At 50.4% G+C, this 20,089-nt stretch overlaps 1 protein-coding gene and 2 long non-coding RNA genes across 5 annotated transcripts; 2 read left to right on the top strand and 1 right to left on the bottom strand.

Annotated features, from left to right (window-relative positions):
• The first annotated feature begins 827 nt into the window (after positions 1 to 827).
• On the top strand, positions 828 to 13,515 carry SERPINA5 (serpin family A member 5). 3 transcript variants are annotated; one of them, XM_033191462.1, is made up of 6 exons: positions 846 to 944; positions 1,069 to 1,164; positions 7,174 to 7,809; positions 9,857 to 10,127; positions 10,568 to 10,715; positions 12,455 to 13,515. In XM_033191462.1, the coding sequence occupies exons 3-6, from the start codon at positions 7,191 to 7,193 to the stop codon at positions 12,635 to 12,637; spliced, it is 1,221 nt and encodes a 406-aa protein (XP_033047353.1). In that variant the 5' UTR covers positions 846 to 944; positions 1,069 to 1,164; positions 7,174 to 7,190; the 3' UTR covers positions 12,638 to 13,515. The 3 variants fall into 3 exon arrangements, with proteins under 3 accessions (XP_033047352.1, XP_033047353.1, XP_033047354.1); XM_033191463.1 differs by having other exon boundaries at positions 855 to 944; positions 1,069 to 1,092; XM_033191461.1 differs by lacking the exon at positions 1,069 to 1,164 and having other exon boundaries at positions 828 to 944.
• Positions 13,516 to 16,509: 2,994 nt separating this feature from the next.
• On the top strand, positions 16,510 to 18,908 carry LOC117071472. The gene is made up of 3 exons (XR_004432316.1): positions 16,510 to 17,280; positions 17,903 to 17,976; positions 18,754 to 18,908. It is a non-coding gene; the product is annotated as an uncharacterized LOC117071472 (long non-coding RNA).
• LOC117071473 lies at positions 16,972 to 17,977 on the bottom strand. Its single transcript, XR_004432317.1, has 2 exons — positions 17,897 to 17,977; positions 16,972 to 17,388 (listed from the first exon to the last, which is right to left on the bottom strand). It is a non-coding gene; the product is annotated as an uncharacterized LOC117071473 (long non-coding RNA).
• Positions 18,909 to 20,089: the final 1,181 nt, after the last annotated feature.

The following is a 20,089-nucleotide window of genomic DNA, read 5'->3' as shown; positions in this document are numbered from 1 at the left end:
TCTACCAACTCCACACCCCACCTGCAGCCACACAACCTTCCATGATCATGGCCATACACAACACACTGTGTCCCCCAGGCACAGGAACCTTGGAAACATAACCAGGTTTGAGACAGCACCCTGCACCGCTGTCTTGGAAATGCTCTTAAGAGTGTGTGGCTGAGTTAGGGAACCTGGATTTCAAAGTAGAAAGGGAGAATCCACCCAAGCCCATAGAAATCCCGAATGCAGCTCCTTTCTCAGCAACAAGTACTGGCCTGAGAGTCAGCCACCTGGGCACCAGCCCCACTCTGCCCCTAATTAAATGCATGACTTTAAGAATTCCCTTCATTCTTCAGAGCCCCAATTCAGCGACTGGTGCAATCACAGGCTTGGCTACAGCGACCCATTCACTGCAGGCATGGTGAGACTCTCAATTCCTCTCATTCCCACTAGAATCCAACTATTGGGATCTATGACCCAGTCAGCATCGCAGGCCTGTGAGGAGCTCTCAGGCTCAAGCCTATGCCCCCACTAATCTACAAGAAATTCGCTGCAGAAAACCAAGGAATAGTGCCTGGAAAAAGAGAGGGTTTGCTGGAGCTGTCCCTTTCCCTGTCTCTGGAATGCCAACAGCGGGCAGGCTCTTTGGTCTTGTCTCTCAGGAGTGCCCATGCCGTTCCAGGCAAATGGTGACCTGGTTGGTGGCGTAAGTCTTGGGGGGCAGCGAGTGTGCATCGTGGTCAAAGCCTCTGGAGCAGGCAGCTGCGTCTGCAGGCAGGCCTGCTGGCTGGAAACCTGCCAGGAAAGGAAAGGGCTGGCCTGGGGCGGGGCTAGGGAGGGGTGGAGACAGGGCTGGCTGTGGTCAGTGACAAATGCTGCCTGCAATCCAGCCAGCCCTCTGCCCTTTCCTGAGACCGAGGGACCGCCACCTCCACTGTGTGCACGCTTGGCTACAGGACACAGTAAGTACAGATGCCTCAACAGGAGGTCCCGTGGGCTTGAGAGCATGTGGGGCGAGGAAAGGATGGACTCTAGAGTTTTGGGGTTTGGGGGCTGCAAAGCTCTGAAGGAGTCTCACCTCTGCAGTTTCAGGTATCCAAGGCAGCAGAGGTGAGTGGGTCCCCTGAGCTCTGTGACCTTATGCTCCACACTAACTCTGGCAGAGTCTCCGTTTCCTCATAGGTAAGATGGAAATAATTATACCCTTTGGATGGTGTGACTGAAGATTAAATACAGCGGGTGCTCTCACTCAGCACATCTGGCCATGTCTGCAGACACATTTGGTTGCCACAACTGGAAGGGAGATGGGGGTCAGTGGCATCTAGAGGCCAGCGATGCTGCTGATGATCCCACAATGCCCAGGACAAGATCGCAGAGCATCAGCCTGTTGAAAAGGTCAACGGGATCAAGGTTGAGAGACCCTGAAATAAGGCTGGGGGGACAAAATGTCAGCTGGATAGGAGGTGCTCAGTAAATGGCGGCTTTTGTTGTTTTCTGTGCCTGGAGTCTTGGGCCTTTGGAAATCAGGAACAATGATCTAATATCATCTGCTTCCCTGAGATAAGGGCATCTTGCCTGGAGGCTGCCACCCAGGCCGGTCGTGGTAGCTGCTCCTGAGAGACAGTAACCACTTGGCAGTTTGTTAAATGAACAAAATGTAAAAATAAAGTAAGCAGAATTTTTTGTTTTTCTGAGGGTAGGGCTTTTGGCCAGATACACAGCGATAAAAGGGGAAACCACTTCCTTGGGCCAGAGTCCTTGCTCATAGATCAGGAAACCGAAGCATGAAGCATACAGGCGGCAGAGGCCTAGCGGTGACGGACGTGTTCATGGTGTTGACGGTGATGATAAGTGACATATGTAGACTCATCTCCAAACTTGTCAGGTTGTAGACATTAAATACGTGCAACTTTGTGAATAGCAGTCATGTCTCAATTAAGCGGTTTTAATAAAGAAATGAAAGGAAACCAGAGCTGAGAGACAGGGAGGGAGTTGTTCAAGGTCATCTGGCAAGTGACCCCCGGGGTGGAGAGAGCTCAGCTCTGGGTGGATAGCCTGGCTTTTTCCACTGCTCAGTGTCCAACTTGCAGTCTAATGTCTCTGAATTACAGAAAAGGAGACAGGGGTCAGTTCATTCATTCATTCGTTCGTTCGTTCTACAAAGGTGTATGGAGCATCTCTCATGACTGCAAGTTCCTGAAGGTGAGAGCAGCACAGATGAGGGTCCCATGCAGAGAGAGGCTAGAATGGAAAACGTCAATGACAAATGCATATGTAAAGGCATATGTGTAATTGAAGGAGCTTTGAGAGAAACAGTCAAGGCACCGTTCCAGAGAATAGCTGTGGAAGGGGAAAAGGTCCAGTGTGATAAGGTATTGCAAAGAAGTGACATTTAAGCAAAGGCCTGTAGCCTGTGCAGAAGTTGGCCTTGGTGAGAAAGGTCAGGGGAGGGTTCCAGCAGAGAGGGAAGGTGTGCAAAGGCCCAGGGTTAGGACAGAACTTGCTGCATTTGAGAAACTGGGAAAAGTGAGCCTGGGGGTATCTTGTGATCCAGGGCAGAGCAGGTCCAGGCCAGGTAAAGCCAGATCACAGGAGCCCTTATGGGTTAGAGCACAAATCAAAGTTAGCATTTATCCTAAACACAGGGGTTGGCCATGAGTTTCTTAGGCAAGGAAGTGCTGTGACCGTATTTATGCTTGAAGGAGATTCTTTTATATGCTGTGTATAGAAAGCCTTGCAGGGCAAAGAAAGGAAGCTACTGGGGTAGCCCAGGGGAAGATGGTGGGAGATTCCATTGGGGGCAGTGAGAAAGCCAGGGAGAAGCGGCAGTTTTAAGACCTGTTTTGGAGCTAAAACTGACAAGCCTTGCTGATGGGCTGGAGTGGAACAGAAAGTCAAGATTACTTCTTCTGGGAAGTTCTGTTCCTGGGTCTTTAGGATGTAGAGGAAGCTATGACTTTGTCTCTCATCTCTGCCTGGGCTCCAAGCCTCACATCCCTCTTTGTAATTAGAAGATATTGGACAGACCCTCCTCACTAACACAGTTCCCACAGCTCAGTCCAGGGCAGAACTGGGCATGACTTCGTTGCCCAACACGGGAAATATCAGTCAGCAGATTTGGGCTTCATGGATGGTGGGGGCCAGCGGGAGGACTGACCAAGGCCCACCCATCACATCCCCAGCACCTGCCACTTCAATTCACCTTGGCCTGAGATGACAGATGAACTTGACTGATGCCCTCTCTTCCCTCTGCAGAAACACTACAGCCAGGGACCAGGAGAAGGGCAGCCCGACCAGGCTCTCAAGGCACTCGGTGGAGGCTGGTCTAGGGGATGGGAGGCTCCTAGGGCTTCACGTGTCTCTGTCAAAGCCATATATTTCCACTAGAGGCCCAAGAGTGTGATGGCAAACCCGGGACTTTGAAACTAAGAAACGTAAAACAAGCACTGAGGACCCCACTGCCTCTTGGAGCCACCTCTCTAATCCTCTGTTTCTTCTTTTGCACTGTTAGGATAATGATACCAACTCCATGTTACTGTGGAGAAGTATAAATGGGCTAATACAGGTGAACCTCCTGAGGACACCAGGAGGTGAGATCGAGGAGGAACAAGGTATCACTCCTCAGAGCCACTCAGAGACAGACTGTGCATGAGTCAGAGGAACCCGGATTTTAATTCTGGTTCCATCACTCAGTAACGGGAACAAGCTTTTCCAGTTCACTTAGCCTCAGTCTATTCAATCTGTAAAACAGAGTGAGTTTACTTTTGGAAAACTCTGTAAAATAGAGAGCTTACTTTTGGTGAAGGCTAAACATAGTAATATTTATGGAGTGTCTAGTAGGTCTTGAATAATTAGCGGTTTTACTAAAAGATAGTCAGTGGGCCCAGAGGGAGCAAGATTTCTGGGTCTCAAACGTGGAGCCCAGGAGAGCCTAAGTGAACCTGGGGCCCTCTCCAAACAGACCCTGGGGGAGGCTCAGTGCACACCTGGAGAAGCAGCTTCTCCCCGTCGGATCTCTAGTGCTTGGCAGGGGGCAGGGGTCCCAAAGGGGTGTCCACAGCACACGGCAGACTGCAGATGAAGAAACTGAGGCCCAGAAAGGGTGAGGCTTGCCCAGGGTGACCTAGCAGTTGCATAGATGAGAGAATGGAGGCCAGGGCCTCACTGGGACTCTTGGTCAGCTGCCCCTGGGCTCTATCCAAGAAGGAAACTCCCCTGCTTCTGAAACTGTTCTCGAAATTATCAGCTCAGTGTGACTCTGTGGGGGGTTGAGCCACATTGTTTCTTTAGCAGCATCTCCATACATGGCTGGTTCCAACACTTGGCAGGAGGGACCATACTGTGCTGCAAAATAGACTCATTTAGAGGAGCCAGAGATTAAACCACCCACCCATGTCCTTCAAAGCTCTCCAGGCGACTGCCATGGTGGGAACAGGCAGGGAGTGTCAGCGGGGGGGAAGCCCAGACTCTGCTCACTCATTATCTGCAGATTAGGGCTATTGTTGGTGGCTACTAAGTCAGGGATTTCAAAATCAGGAAGATGCAGCACAGGAACGGAGGAGGCAGGACTCTGTAGAGGCACAGTGGTAACCAGGCCTGAGTCCAAGCTTTGCTAATGTTAGCAGGCGACTCCATCTCTCTGAATCTCGGATTACCCATCTGTAAAATAGAGCTAGCAGCAAGACGTACCTTTCTGGGTGGTATGGGGCTGAAGGAGTTGGCACAGTGCCTGAAAAAGGGTGAGGACAATGCGCCCAATTGCTACGGCTGCTGGGTTCGGTGCCAGGTTGGGTTCTGCAGGCAGAACCTTCTACATGAGCCTCCTTCTCAGAGGGAGCTCAGGGCGCAATTTAGAGGCTGGACTGGCAAGAGTGACCTGCTGGAGTTATTCAACTTCACTTAAAGACAGGCCTGCAGTCCCAGCCTGCCCAATTCCTGAGACAATTCTCTCTCCACTGCTGAGCCCCACGGCCACTCTGCAAGCGATTTCCCACACAGCTGTTTGGGGCCCTTTGGAGTTTGGTTTTATTTGGGTCACGGGATGCTGTGACAGGCTGCCCCTGCCTGGTGGGGATCTGGGAACCCTGATGACATTGTGCCCATAGAAAGAGCCCAGCAGAAAGGGGCTCTCTCCAAGGTGACACACAGGGCAAAGCTCACATCAGAAGCCAGGCAGGCCCTCTGCACCTGATAATTAGCTGGCCCGGGTGCTGCCAGGGAATATGGGGGCCTCAGATGGGGCTTTTGCCAGAAACTGCCATGCCTACTGCTCATCCTTCCACAGCACGTGCCCCCAAGCACCCCGTGGTGTAGGTGCTGCTATCATCACTGTCTTACAGTTGTGGAGAGTGGCTCAGGGTGTAGGTGCTGCTATCATCACCGTCTTACAGTTGTGGAGAGTGGCTCAGGGTGCAGGTGCTGCTATCATCACCGTCTTACAGTTGTGAAGAGTGGCTCAAGGTGTAGGTGCTGCTATCATCACTGTCTTACAGTTGTGGAGAGTGGCTCAGGGTGTAGGTGCTGCTATCATCACTGTCTTACAGTTGTGGAGAGTGGCTCAGGGTGCAGGTGCTGCTATCATCACCGTCTTACAGTTGTGAAGAGTGGCTCAAGGTGTAGGTGCTGCTATCATCACTGTCTTACAGTTGTGGAGAGTGGCTCAGGGTGTAGGTGCTGCTATCATCACTGTCTTACAGTTGTGGAGAGTGGCTCAGGGTGTAGGTGCTGCTATCATCACTGTCTTACAGTTGTGGAGAGTGGCTCAGGGTGTAGGTGCTGCTATCATCACTGTCTTACAGTTGTGGAGAGTGGCTCAGGGTGTAACTGACTTGCCCAAAATCTCACTGCAAGGACACAGCAGGGCTGAGATTTGAACCCAGCAGTGGCTTCAGAGCCTGGGCTGTTTCCTACTGCGGAGGGAGGAGGCAAGACTTCTACCCGTAGCCAGATGGGGAGGCATGGACACAGAAGCAGCTCCTGGGTGAAGTGGAGGGAGGAAGAGGAGGACTGAAGGCAAAGGCCACATCAGGAGTGATGAGAGACCCCACAAAGTTCCCCCTGAGAAGCTCTAGAGTCAAAGATGAATGCCTCCTCGTCTAGAAGATGAAGAGATGTCTTTGCCTGCATGGGCTGCCGTCACAAAGTCCCACAGGCTAGGGGGCTTCAACAACAGAAATTTCTTTCCTTACAACTCCGGAAGCTGGAAGTCTGAGGTTTAGGCGCCAGCAGGATTTGTTCCTTCCAAGGCCCTTCTCCTTGGCTCACAGGTGGCTGCCTTCTCACTGTCTTCACCTGGTCTTCCCTCTGTGCGTGTCTCTATCCTGATCTCCTCTTTTTAAGTTTTGTGTAAGGACATAGTCATATGTCCATAGGGCCCACTCTAGTGACCTCATGCTAACTCAGTCCCCTCTTTAAAAGCCCTGTCTCCAAATACAGTCACATTCTAGGGTATTGAAGGTTAGGACTTAAGCATATGCGTTTTGGGGGGCACAATTCAGCCCAGAACAGGAGGACGGTGGAGATGCTCACATGAAGAGGGCAGGCAGAATTCCCTTAGGAGGGGAAGGTGTCTTTCTGTGAGACAAGGGTGGCATGGAGCAGCCCCTGGGGGAAGGAGAAAGGGACAGTTGGCATCCTGGTATCCTGCCTACCCCAGGGTGGATGCTCACTCCATGTTTGCTGAATGAACAGGGCAAGGCCAGCAGTGCTGATGGCCCCAGGCACGTAGCTGGTCTGAGTTCATAGAAGGACCACAGGGCCCTGCCATGTGCCAAACCAAGACACCAGATTGAAGGCCAGAAGCTCACATGGAAGCAGCTTAGTTCCCTGGTAACCTTGAGATGCTGATGAGACAAAGCAGAGCAGGGGGAATCCTCTCCCTCCATGTCCCATCCTCCAAAATGTGTCCCTTGATGTGGATGGGCAGGGAGGGCTCCTGTCCTGGCAGCCAGGCCCCTGCCTTCGGTCTGCACCTCCCCGCCCTCCTTCTTCTCCCCATTGTCCCTAAATCTTTGTCCTCGAGCCACTGCCACCCTGTGTAAACTCTCATCCCCAGTCTTGGGGGTGCCATCCCTTCTCTTTGAAGCTGAATGGACCAAACCTACCCATTGAGTGTTGGGTGGGGACATCTCTGGAAAATCAGTGCCTGGACCAGCCCCACCCCTCTCTGAGGACACCTTCTTTCCCTTTCAGAACAAAGAACAGCCGCCATGCAGCTCTTCCTCCTCTTGTGCCTGGTGCTTCTCAGCCCTCAGGAGGCCTCCCTTCACCGCCACCACCCCCGGGAGATGAAGAAGAGAGTCAAGGACCTCCATGTAGGTGCCACGGTGGCCCCCAGCAGCAGAAGGGACTTTACGTTCGACCTCTACAGGGCCTTGGCTTCCGCTGCCCCCAGCCAGAACATCTTCTTCTCCCCTCTGAGCATCTCCATGAGCCTGGCCATGCTCTCTCTGGGGGCTGGGTCCAGCACAAAGAGGCAGATCCTGGAGGGCCTGGGCCTCGACCTCCAGAAAAACTCAGAGGAGGAGCTGCACAGAAGCTTTCAGCAGCTCCTGCAGGAGCTCAGCCAGCCCAGAGATGGCTTCCAGCTGAGCCTCGGCAATGCCCTTTTCACCGACCTGGTGGTGGACGTGCAGGACACCTTCATGAGTGCCATGAAGACACTGTACCTGGCAGACTCTTTCCCCACCAACTTTGGGGACTCTGCGGGAGCCCTGAAGCAGATCAATGATTATGTGGCAAAGCAAACGAAGGGCAAGATTGTGGACTTGCTTAAGAACCTCGACAGCAACGCGGTCCTGGTCATGGTGAATTACATCTTCTTTAAAGGTAAGGGCCTTGGGCCCAAACCTGCGCTTTCTCTGGCTTTTCTGCTGCTTTTTTCTAAAGAATTCCCAATTTCCTCACATACGTAAAGGATGGGGAGTAGATTAAGTTCTTTCGGGTGCCTGCTGAGAAAAATTAAGTAAACAAGTAGCCAGAGAAGGTAAGATGAGTGCCTTCTCGCTGTGGATGCGGTTAGTGAGCCTGAGATGCTGTTTCCTCCACGGAGGAAGAGCTGATTGCTGTCTTTGGGCCCCTGGGAGCATCCAAAGCCCCAGCTTTCATACAGGCTCTGAAGCATGAACCCATTGTGGCCACCATGATAAAGACACCAACACCTCAGCCACTCAGGGCAGGACACGGATCCCAGAAGGGCTTAGAGGGCATTTCCCAGTCCCCCATATGCCCCAGATCCTGGCCCCTCTGCCCTCATAGAGGCCACGACTCCCTCAGACAAATGCTTCTTCCTCTGAAATGCCTCCTCCAGACTCCTAAGTAAGAGCTGACCTCTGCTTATCTCCCCGACACTCCTTGTAAGCATTTCTGTTTGCGTCTGCAACTCCCGCCAGGTGCTGACCCTGAGGAAAGCAAGAATGGATAGAGAGGAGAAGAGAGGAGAGGAGAGGGTGGGAAGGGTTGGGAAGGAAGGTAAATTGTTAACACCGCCCCTTCCTATGGTCACAGATCGTATCTTTGGCCATTTGCGTGGCTATAACAAAATACGGTAAACTGGGTGACTTAGCAACAACAAACATTAATTTCTCATAGTCCTGGAGGCTGAGAAGTCCAGGATCAAGGCACTGGCAGATGCAGTGCCCGTTCCTTGGTTCATGACAGTGCCTTCTTAGTATGTCCTTGCTCGAAGGAGCAAGGCAGCTCTCTGTGGTCTCTTTTGTAAGGACATCGATCCTGTTCATGACAGCTCTACCCTCATGAACTAATCAACTCCCAAAGGCCCCCCGTCCTAATACCACCACCTCGGGGTTAGGTTTCAACATATGAACAATGTGGGGACACACACATTGAGACCGCAGCAGTGAGTGTTGAACTTAGACTCTGAGATTTCCTATCCCCTGGTGCAAGGCAGTCCCCATTACACCAGATTGCTGAGGACAACTGGGAAATAAGCTAAGGATGATATTGGGTGCGGTCTTCCTTTGATAACAATGAAGAAGTTGGAAACAGGCCAGGCGTGGTGACTCATGCCTGTAATCCCAACACTTTAGGAGGCCAAGGTGGGCAGACCACCTGAAGTCAGGAGTTCGAGACCAGCTTGGCCAACATAGTGAAACCCCGTCTCTACTTAAAAAATATGGAAATTAGCCAGGTGTGGTGGTAGACACCTGTAATTCCAGCTACTTGGGAGGCTGAGGCAGGAGAATCGCTTGAACCTGGGAGGTGGGGGCTGTAGAGAGCCAAAATTGTGCCACTGAACTCCAGTCTAGTTACAGAACGAGACTCCATCTCAAATAGATAAATTAATAAATTAATAAATAAAATTTTTAAAAAAGAAGTTGGAAGCAATTACTTGTAGCATTTTGTTCAGAAGTTCCCATAGGAAGGTCCCATAGGAAGGGTCACTGAAGACTTCCCAATGGGAAAAACCATTCGTTTCCAGGATCCATATGAACTTCTCTCTAAAACTTAAATTAAAATATTGAGAAGAAAGTGCAAACAGAGAAGCTCACCCAGACATCAGGCGGCATTCACGGCCAGGCACATTTTTTACCCTCTTCACTTGGAGATTTGGCCTTGAGTAAAACATTAGAGAGTCAAAGAACATTAGGGGCCCAGGGCCTCTGAAGATGTGAAAACCGGCCTCCTTGTTTTGCAGATGTGGAAGGAAAAGCCCTGTGAAAAGTCAGAGAATGGGCCCAGTGTTATAAAAGGACTTGCCTTGACATTCAAGAGGTTCAACAGTCACTGCTCTGAGGCTGCCATAAAGATGGTCTCTGCTGGCTATCTTTACTGTCTTCACTCCTTTTGTTTGCAGCTGAGAATTTCCAATTCTTCCACAAAATTCTTTCTCGTTTTTCTTTCTTTTCATCTTTAGCTAAGTGGGAGACAAGCTTCAACCACAAAGGCACCCAAGAGCAAGACTTCTATGTGACTCCAGAGACTGTTGTGCGGGTACCCATGATGAGCCGCGAGGACCAGTATCACTACCTCCTGGACCGGAACCTCTCCTGCAGGGTGGTGGGGGTCCCCTACCAAGGCAATGCCACGGCTTTGTTCATTCTCCCCAGTGAGGGAAAGATGCAGCAGGTGGAGAATGGACTGAGGGAGAAAACACTGAGGAAGTGGCTTAAGATGTTCAAAAAGAGGTACTTTCAGACTACCCCACGGCCAGCCTAACTCCATACAGCCCCAGGGAGACGCACATGCCCTACCAGGGCCACACAGCACTGGTGGGAAGGACTCGCCCAGCCAAGGAGCTGCCTTCAAGCCCAGAGGCATCCTGTGACATCCAGGTCCTGGGGTCCTAGCCCAGTTGGAGGGACAAGGGCTGGTAGCTGGGTTCTGTAGGGTGGTGCCAGAGTGGGCAGAGACCTCTGGGGCAGCCGATGTCCAAGTCCAGAGCAAAGGGAGGCTCATCCTAGACAAGAGGCCAGAGGATCCATAACCACCATTGTTCCTTGGGTTAAAGAGTCCTTTTTTTAAAGCATCAAAACTAAGAATCCAGTGCATTATGAAGCCAAGGGGTGAACCTCAGTGTGCCAATGCCCTAGAACAGTCTAAGAAAACTCCCTTTTTCCTTTTCTAGGCAGCTTGAGCTTTACCTTCCCAAATTCTCCATTGAGGGCTCCTATCAACTGGAGAAAGTCCTTCCCAAGCTGGGGATCAGTGACGTCTTCACCTCCCATGCTGACCTGTCCGGCATCAGTAACCACACAAATATCCAGGTGTCTGAGGTGGGTTCAGAAGCTCCTATGCAACCACTTTCCAAGATATTCTATTCTATTCTTTCTATTCCACTCTACCCCATTTCATTCCATTCCATTCCACTCCACTCCACTCCAGTTCACTCTGTTCCATTCCACTCCACTCCTCCACTCCACTCTACTCCTCCACTCCACACCTCCACTCCACTCCACTCCTCCGCTCCACTCCTCCACTCTACTCCACTCCTCCACTCCACTCCACTCCTCCACTCCACTCCTCTCCTCCACTCCAATCCACTCCTCTCCTCCACTGCACTCCACTCCTCTCCTCCACTCCACTCCTCCACTCCACTCCACTCCTCCACTCCACTCCTCCACTCCTCCATTCCAGTCCTCCACTCCAGTCCTCCACTCCACTCTTCCACTCCACTCCTCTCCTCCACTCCTCTCATCCACTCCACTCCTCCACTCCTCCATTCCACTCCTCCACTCCACTCCAGTCCTCCACTCCACTCTTCCACTCCACTGCACTCCACCACTCCAATCCTCCAATCCACTCCACTCCACTCCTCCACTCCACTCTAGTTCACTCTCTTCTATTCCACTCCACTCCACTCCATTCCATCCCATTCCATTCCACTTTGCTCCATTCTATTTTATTCCATTCCACTACACTCCACTCTTCCACTCCACTACACTCCAGTTCACTCTATTCCATTCCACTCCACTCTACTCCTCCACTCCACTTCATTCCACTCCAGTTCACTCTATTCCATTTCACTCCACTCCATTCCATTCCATCCCATTCCATTCCACTCTACTCCATTCTATTCTACTCCATTACTCCACTCCTCCATTCCTCCACTCCATTCCTCCACTCCACTCTTCCACTCCACTCCTCCACTCCACTCCACTCCAGTTCACTCTATTCCATTCCACTCCACTCCATTCCATTCCCTCCCATCCCCTTCCATTCCACTCTACTCCATTCTATTCTATTCCATTCCACTTCACTCCATTCCTCCACTCCACTCCTCCACTCCTGCACTCCTCCACTCCACTTTTCCACTCCACTCCATTCCACTCCTCCACTCCACTCCTCCACTCCACTCCATTCTACTCTATTCCATTCTATTCTATTCTATTCTATTCTATTCCATTCCATTCCGTTCCATTCCATTCCACTCTATTCTCTTCCATTCCATTCCAGTCCACTCCACTTCACTCTCTACTATTCTATTCCACTCCCCTCCCCTCCACTCCATTCCTTTGCAGTCCACTCCACTCCACTCCACTGCACTCCACTCCTCTATTCTATTCTATTCTATTCTCTCCCTCTCCCTCTCTTTTCCCCTAAGAAGCAAAAGTTTCACTTTATGTCTTATCCTTCATGTAATGGGAAGCCATATCCACCACTGTTCCTTGAGTTAAGGAGTCTTGTTTTAAACAATCAGAACTAAGAAAGCACTTCCTAGCTGTGTGATAAAAATACTTGACTCTCTGAGCCTCCTTTCTCTCTTCTATAAAATTGAAGAATTACACCTTGCTCCAAGATGTCATGAGAATTCAATGACAGACACATGTGACGTCACCTCCCAGCACAGTGCCTGGGGCAGAGTAGCTGCTCTATTGTTGCATTTCCTACTTGCTCCATGGCTCAGTTGAACAGATACTTAGAGGGTGATGCCCATAGGCAGAAGCTTTGCCATTTGATATGATGGCTTCACCCACCCCTAGTGGCCTGGTGATGCCTGGTGTCTCCCCTGCAGATGGTGCACAAAGCTGTGGTGGAGGTGGATGAGTCAGGAACCAGAGCAGCGGCAGCCACGGGGACAATCTTCACGTTCAGGTCGGCCCGCCTGAGCTCTCAGAGGATAGTGTTCAACAGGCCTTTTCTGATGTTCATTGTGGATAATGATATCCTCTTCCTCGGCAAAGTGAACCGCCCCTGAGGTGGGGCTTCTTAACTCTACACGCCTCAGGGTGGGAGATGAAGGTGGCTATGCTATGGCCCATCTGTATGCTGGTAGCTAGTGATTTACACAGGTTTAGTTGATTAATGAGGCATTACAAATAATATTACTCCATGATGATTGCTTCCACCCACACAACTGCAAGACACAGGTGCCTTGGAGAAATTTGGAGAACATTCAATCTCGCCCTCACTCTTCCTCAATGAAGATTAGCACTGAGATCCAGAGAGGCTGGATGACTTGCTCAAGTTCACCAGCATGTTAGTGGCAAAGAGAGGTCCAGAGTCCAGACCCTTGATGCTCAGCTCAGTGCCACAAAGCTCAGTAGGAGGGTTGTTCCAGTGGATGAGGGCCACCAGGAAGCACAGGTCCAAGGTTGGTCCCCTACCTATCAGCAACAGCAACTGTCAGTTCATCCTGCATGGGAAAAATGTTGGAATGGGAGTCTGAAATGGAGCTACTGTTTTGGTCCCAACCTGCTGTGTGACACTGGGGCAACACTTCCCCTCTCTGGACCTCAGTTTCTGTCTGTATACAAGGATCAGATTCTTGCTGTGATTCAAGAACTCCTGAAATCATATAGAAAGGCTGGGGTGTGCCCTGTCAATCATGGTTGATTTCAATACACTCAAGTGCCATTCATCCTTTAAGAAAAACATCTGGATATCAAGGTGGAAATGGCCCATTTAATGATTGATTATATCATCTTGTGGATATAGTTGTAATCTTATGGGCCTGGCTGGGAGTGGAAGAAGGGAAGCCTGCTGCGAATAGTAGAGTATCAGTTGCAGGTGCCAATGACTAACTTTTTGTATTTTATGTTGGCATTAACAATAAAGCATTTTGCAAACACTGGTTATAACTGTCTTTATAGAGGCAGCTCTGGGAATGGTGACATTGATTGCTTACCATGCTCCAGGCCGGGTACCTGGCCCTTCACCTAGATGGTCGCATTTACCCCTCATAAGACTCCTATGAAGAAAGGCACCACTGTTATCCCCATTTCACAGATGGGAAAGGCAAGGCTTGAAGTGGTTAGGTGGCTTACCCAGTCACATATCTCCTAAGTGGTGCAGCCAGAATTTGGTGGGGAGAGTGTGGCCCAGAGCCCTGCACTCAGTCCTGTACTCTGTGCTGTGGAAAAGAGACGACCAGGAGCAGAAGCTTCGTTCAGGGGCATCTCAGGCACCGGCTACCCCAGAGCCAGGTAAGTTCCCTGCCTACCTACACCAAGCACGATATGTTTCCTCATCTGTCAAATGAAGAGGATCAGACACTCAATAACGGAATAAATGGGTGAGTGAGTCCTTCGCTGCATCCAAGTCTGACTCTCTGTGTACCTGCCCACCCCACCCTGCATGTTCTAAGCATGTTTCCATGAGGCTGTGCCCCACCCTCTGATTCTAGAGTCTGGACTGTATCAGAGATGAGTGCCCACTAGAGGTAACAAGGTCAGGACCCCAAGCCTTGTTCATCCCCCAAAGTATTGAGCCCCCACCATGCACCAGCCCACGCCAGATGCTTTGCACTTGTGATATCACCCATCCCTTAACAACCCAGCAAGGTCTGTTATTGTTCCCGTTTTACAGACAAGGACATAAGTGCTTTCCCAAGGTCCCACAGCTGGTGACAGTGAGGGCCCAGGGTCTGAAAGCCCAGATGGCACATATGCGGGCTGGTGGCAGGGCAGATGGCTGCAACCAGATTCAGACATTTCTCTGCAATTGTGCTGCGGGCTCAGGGTGGCTCTTTAGGACAGGGCCCCTTCGTAGGGTCATCCACTTCTATGTGCTTTCCCTTGCATCATGCCTTGCCCGTCTTGGCAAATAAATCTCTTGAGGTTTACCCAACCTGTCCAAGGTCACAGGGAAGCCCTGTCTGTGTCTCACACAGAAGGCCAAGGTCCAGCACTGTCCAAACTTTACTCAGCAAACAGTCACAAAGCAGCTTCTGTGTGAGGGGTCAGGGGTGGGCTCACTGTGGTCTCCGCTGCGTGTCACACATTGAAGCACTGTGCTGGGGGTCATCGCAGGCTGTTTCACTCAATTGTCACGTGAGTCTGGGTGCACAAAATGGTAGAGCAGCTCAGATAGAGATGGACAGAGACAGAGCATGAACCTCTGAGGAGTCAGGTTTTCGTGGACAAGGGGACACTGAGCTGGCTTTGGAGCGTGAGAAGGACTTCACCTAGCAGATGTGGGAAAGGAGTGAGACCTCCAGGCAGAGGGACTGGCTGGAGACAAGAATGACGTGATGAGCCGTGGAGTGTAGGGGACCCCACGGAACTTCAGTCTGGGCCTGCACGGGGCATGTGGAGGAGACAAGGAGGAGGGAGGTGGCTGTGCTGGTGGTTCAGTGACAGAGATCCTGAACCGGAGGCCAATGTTTTGTCTGATCTCTTTCATACCAACTTCAGGGTAGTTTGGTCATCCATGCCACACTCCAAGTGTCCACTGGGCCCTTTCTGTCCCTCACTCTCCTGTCTACACACGAGTAGATGTCTCCACGCAGCCCTCCCAGGATGCTCACCTCTATCCACAGCTGCTTCTCCAACACCCACCAGGCCCTCCCATGGAATGAGCTCACCTACAGGGTAAAATCAGGTCACAGTCTGCAGAACTCCTGCATGTATAGGCCTGACTATTCCCCTCAGGACCCTCATTCACAGCTACTGTATTAATTTGATGGGGCTGCCAACATGAAGTGTTCTTGTCTGGGCAGCTACAGTGGATTTGCTGAAATTGATTTGCTGACATTGCTGAAATTGATTCAAGCTTGACTCTAGAGCTTGAATCTAAGATCAAGGCGTGTGCAGGGCTGGTTTTCCTGAGGCCTCTCCCCTTGGTTTGCAGGTGGCTGTCCTCTCCCTATGTCCTCACATGGTCCTCCTCTGCATGTGCCTGGTTCTAACTTCCTCTTCTCTCCTCATCTGCACCCGTCCTATAGCATTAGGGCCCCCAATGACCTCATTCTAACTTAATAACCTCTTTAAAGACTGTATCTCCAAGTACAGTCACATTTTGAAATATTGAGGGTTAGGACTTCAGCGTATGAATTTTGGGAGGACGCAACTCAGTCAGGTTCACTCTTATTATTACAGTTGCACTAGTGCCATGTCTGGTTCCTAGTGGACACCCCGGGAACAGCCATCCATGCAGACTGATGTCCCGTGACATCCCCTATACTCCATGGCTCATCACATCACACTCATCTCCAGCCGGTCTCTCTGCCTGGAAGTCAAACCCCTGTTCCCACATCCACTGTCTGGGGAGGTCCTTTTCATGCTTCAAAGCCAGCTCGGTGTCCTCCTTTGCGCAAAAGATGTCCTGACCTCTCAGAAGTTCATTCTTTCTCTCTTTCTGTCGATCTTTCTCTGAACTGCTCTATCATTTTGTGTATTGTTGAAATGAAGGAACGTGTGACAATTGAGTTGAACAGCTGGCAAAAACGAAAAAGAAGAAAAAAAATACTGAGTTAAACAGGCTGCAATGACCCCCAGCATGGTGCTTCAATGCATGGAATGCATGAATGACTTGTAGCAGAGGCCACACTCAGCCCCTGCTTGCCCTTTGAGTTTTTGTAGCTTTTGCCAAGATCATTCTTTCTTTTTTTTTTTTTTTTTTTTTTTTGAGACAGAGTCTTGCTCTGTCTTCCAGGCTGGAGTGCGGTGGCATGATCTCGGCTCACTGCAAGCTCCGCCTCACGGGTTCACACCATTCTCCTGCCTCAGCCTCCAGAGTAGCTGGGGCTACAGGCGTCCGCCACCACGCCCAGCTAATTTTTTTTTTTTTTGTATTTTTTAGTAGAGATGGGGTTTCATCGTGTTAGCCAGGATGGTCTAGATCTCCTGACCTCATGATCTGCCCGTCTCGGCCTCCCAAAGTGCTGGGATTACAGGCGTGAGCCACCGTGCCCAGCCGCCGAGATCATTCTTGTTTTTAGAAAACCCACCATTATTTTCCTCTCTAGCCACATGGATTCTAAAACCTCCTCTTGTGAGCTGTAATCAGAATGCAGAGAAGTAATACAAGGTTAGGGCCCGGGACTCCTTCTCCCACCTCTCCCAGCAGAAACCCAGAATTTTAAAAAAAATGACCTTGGTCTTCAGGGAAAGAACTTCCCACCACAATGAGCAGCCATGCCCAGCCTGCCCTTGACTGTGGGGCTTACTTAGCTCATCCATCCAAAGGCTATTCCTGGGATGCCTAGTAGGAATCCAGGCATGGAACTAGTGCAAGCATAATGATAAGAGTAAGCCTGGCAGACACGGGCCCCAGTAATAACCAGGTAAACAAATAAACAGAACTACAAACTATGATGACAACAATTCATCTGTCCACAGATATTCACTGAATGTCCACAGTATGCCTGGCACTGTTCCAAGTGCTGAAGAAAAATGAAGAAAACAAAAATCCCTGCCCTTGTAGAGGAGACATTGTAATGTGGAAGATAACATAATGAAAAAGAATGAAGAATAAAACAGAAAAGTAAAATGGATTGCATGTCACTTGATGGCAAGTACTGTGGAATGAGACTGTCATCTATATGAAGCACAGAAAGTGGAACATGGCAACATCTCAGCCAAAAGACCTGGCAGACACCACCTTGGCCAAGGGATCGAGGTTGGCATCACCGGCTGTAAGCAGTGCTGACATCTTGTTCTCTTCGATATGGCATCATGAGCAAGCTGCCTTGCTGGTGGGATCTTCCTCCAAACCCAGAACTTCAGTCTAATCATGAGAAAATGAGAGCCAATCTCAAGTTTAGGGACATTTGGCAAAATACCCCACCACTCCTACTTAAAAGTGTTGAGGTCATGAAAGGCAAGGAAACCCTGGGAAATCATCATTGGCCAGAGGAAACTAAGCAGACATGACAACTAAATGCAATGTAGAATCCTGGGACAGAAAAGGACACTAGTGGGAGAGCTGGTGAAACCCAAGTAAGTCCAGGCTGTACCAATGTCCACTTCCCAGTTCTGAGGAACATGCTGTGGTCACATGAGATGTACATATTTGCATCAGTGGAAGCAGGGAGAGCGTATATGGGACCTCTCTGTACTGTTTGTATAACCTTTCTGTAAATCCAAAACTGTTTTAAAATAGCTTTTTAAATGATACTTTAAGTTCTGGGATATATGTGCAGATTTGTTACATAGGTATAGATGCACCACAGTGGTTTGCTGCATCCCCTTTTTTTAAGAAAATGTTTCAAAAAGAAAAACATTTTTTCTTTTACCTGTAGGTGATTTTTCCCTGTAGGTGAGCTCACTCCATGGGAGGGCCTGGTGGGTGTTGGAGAAGCAGCTGTGGATAGAGGTGAGCATCCTGGAAGGGCTGCGTGGAGGCATCTACTTATGTGCAGACAGAAGGGTGAGGGACAGAACTGTGTGAGTCAGCTCCTCTGCAGTGAACAAGGCGACCTCACAGAATGTTCTGTCTCAGGCTTCAGTTTGATGCAATCATGGATAAGTCAATCCTTTGTTATGCTCTCAGTCCTCACATTATGTAGCAGGGTACATAAGTGGGGTTGGGAATTGCAAAGGCAAAAGCAGAAGACCAGTTAAAGAAGAGAACGGGGCATAAGAGAGACAATCGGGAGGATCTTCCACAGCCAGGGCCCTGAGGGTCTCCTTGAGGCGGTGCCATTGAAACTGAGTTCTGAGGGACAATCAGGTGTAGACACCGTGAGTCTCAGAAGTGGGAAAAGGGGAGTGCTGTGCACGGAATTGAGAGATGGTGCCTGTGGCAGCAGCTGGGGAGAGAAGGAGAAGGTGGGTGGGAGGCCCATCCTTTTCTTGGCCACAAGGACACTGAGTAGGGTGCCCAGACTCAGTAATAATAACAGGCAGCACTTGGAGGCTGTGTCCTGTGTGTCTGGCACTCGCCTTAGCCCTTTGTGCCCATCGGCTGAATTAATGCAGAGGTGAACTGAGAGGCACCTGGGGAAAGGGCTAGGGGACAGGAAGCAGGTGACATCTCCGGTCCTCTCCAGCTTCCTTAGACACTTCCTGGCAGACACTGGCCCCAGCAATAACCAGGTAAACAAATAAACAGAACTACAAACTATGATGACAACAATTCATCTGTCCACAGATATTCACTGAATGTCCACTGTGTGCCTGGCACTGTTCCAAGCACTGAAGAAAAATGAAGAAAACAAAAATCCCTGCCCTTGTAGAGGAGACATTGTAATGTGGAAGATAACATAATGAAAAAGAATGAAGAATAAAACAGAAAAGTAAAATGGATTGGAGGTCCACAGTACTGATCCTTCTCTGCCACCCTTCTCCAAGACTACCTTGATGGGAGTAAGGTGCTCTAAGGTGACAACAGACACAGGAGCCAGACACAAGACACAAGACACTTTTGACTCCCAGAAGAAGCTAGTATGGGCATCCATATGCCCTTCCTGATAGTGACTTTTTACGCAGACATGCAGAGTACAGTTAACCAGCTGCTCCTGCACACGTCTGGATCTCTACTCACACATCTGTGCACATGCGTGACCGTGCGTGCACACACACACACACACACACAGCCTCCTGGAGCACTGTGGATTCTGGGTGGCTAACTCAGCTACAGCCTCTGGTTGTACTGAGCTGAGCACCCATTGCCTGCTGGGGTGGGGAGAGGGCGGGCACTTTCCCTGCGTGACCCCGTTTAACCCTCTCAGTGCCCCACTGAGGTGGTCCCTGTTGTCCCTAACGGACAGAGGAAGAACCTGAGTCAGGAACCCAGAGCGGTGTCTCCACTAAGTAGAAGCCTCTGTTTCTCTCCCAGCCTCTCCCAGAGGAGCTGTTCTGAAGCGTGTGGATTTGATCAGGATAATCAAGGTAAATGATCCTTATCTTGATACATCACAAATGTTAGGGTTCAAGGTTGTGAGGGTGGAGAGTGGGTGGAGTCTCTGCTGCCCGGTATCCTGAGCTGGGTGATCGCAAGCAGACACAACGTGACCACCTCTCGGGCCACGCAGGGGGAATGAATGTAATGAGGCCAGGGCTACAGGGTTGTTGAAGGCTCAGGGGAGACCAGGCAAAAAAAAGCTATGACCTGCAACCTCCCTATAGCAGTGTTTCTCAAACTCTGATTAACGTTACTTGAGGAACTTGTTAAAAATACGTATTCCTGGCCCTGATCAGATACATCAGGACAAGTCAGAATATTTGACGCAGAGTCTTTAAGCTCCCCCTTGGGATTCAGATGCACACAGATTTTTGGTGCTTTGCCACCTACAGTACAAGAAAGGGCAGGACTGTCCTGTTCAGTGCACTATGACCTGGGCGCTCAGGCCCTAGGAACTCCCCTACTCCCCCAGCTCCCTGCGGTGCCACCCACCTAGCTTTCTTGCCTGAGGGTGGTCCTCAGACTCCTCCTAGAACAGGCTCTTAGTTATGTAAGTATCCATTCCTCCAATCACTGCAGAGCA

The sequence above is a fragment of the Trachypithecus francoisi genome, unplaced genomic scaffold, assembly GCF_009764315.1.
Source record: "Trachypithecus francoisi isolate TF-2019V2 unplaced genomic scaffold, Tfra_2.0 Lachesis_group3, whole genome shotgun sequence".
Lineage (NCBI taxonomy): Eukaryota > Metazoa > Chordata > Mammalia > Primates > Cercopithecidae > Trachypithecus > Trachypithecus francoisi.
The sequence above is the reverse complement of the archived record's forward strand: the minus strand, read 5'-3'. Positions and strand labels throughout refer to the sequence as shown.

Excerpts from the sequence above, each read along its gene's own strand:
- SERPINA5 (XM_033191461.1), top strand. The coding sequence starts at position 7,191 with ATGCAGCTCTTCCTCCTCTTGTGCCTGGTGCTTCTCAGCCCTCAGGAG. Across the intron at positions 7,810-9,856 it reads GAATTACATCTTCTTTAAAG|CTAAGTGGGAGACAAGCTTC; the intron begins GTAAGGGCCTTG and ends TTTCATCTTTAG. Across the intron at positions 10,128-10,567 it reads CTTAAGATGTTCAAAAAGAG|GCAGCTTGAGCTTTACCTTC; the intron begins GTACTTTCAGAC and ends TTCCTTTTCTAG.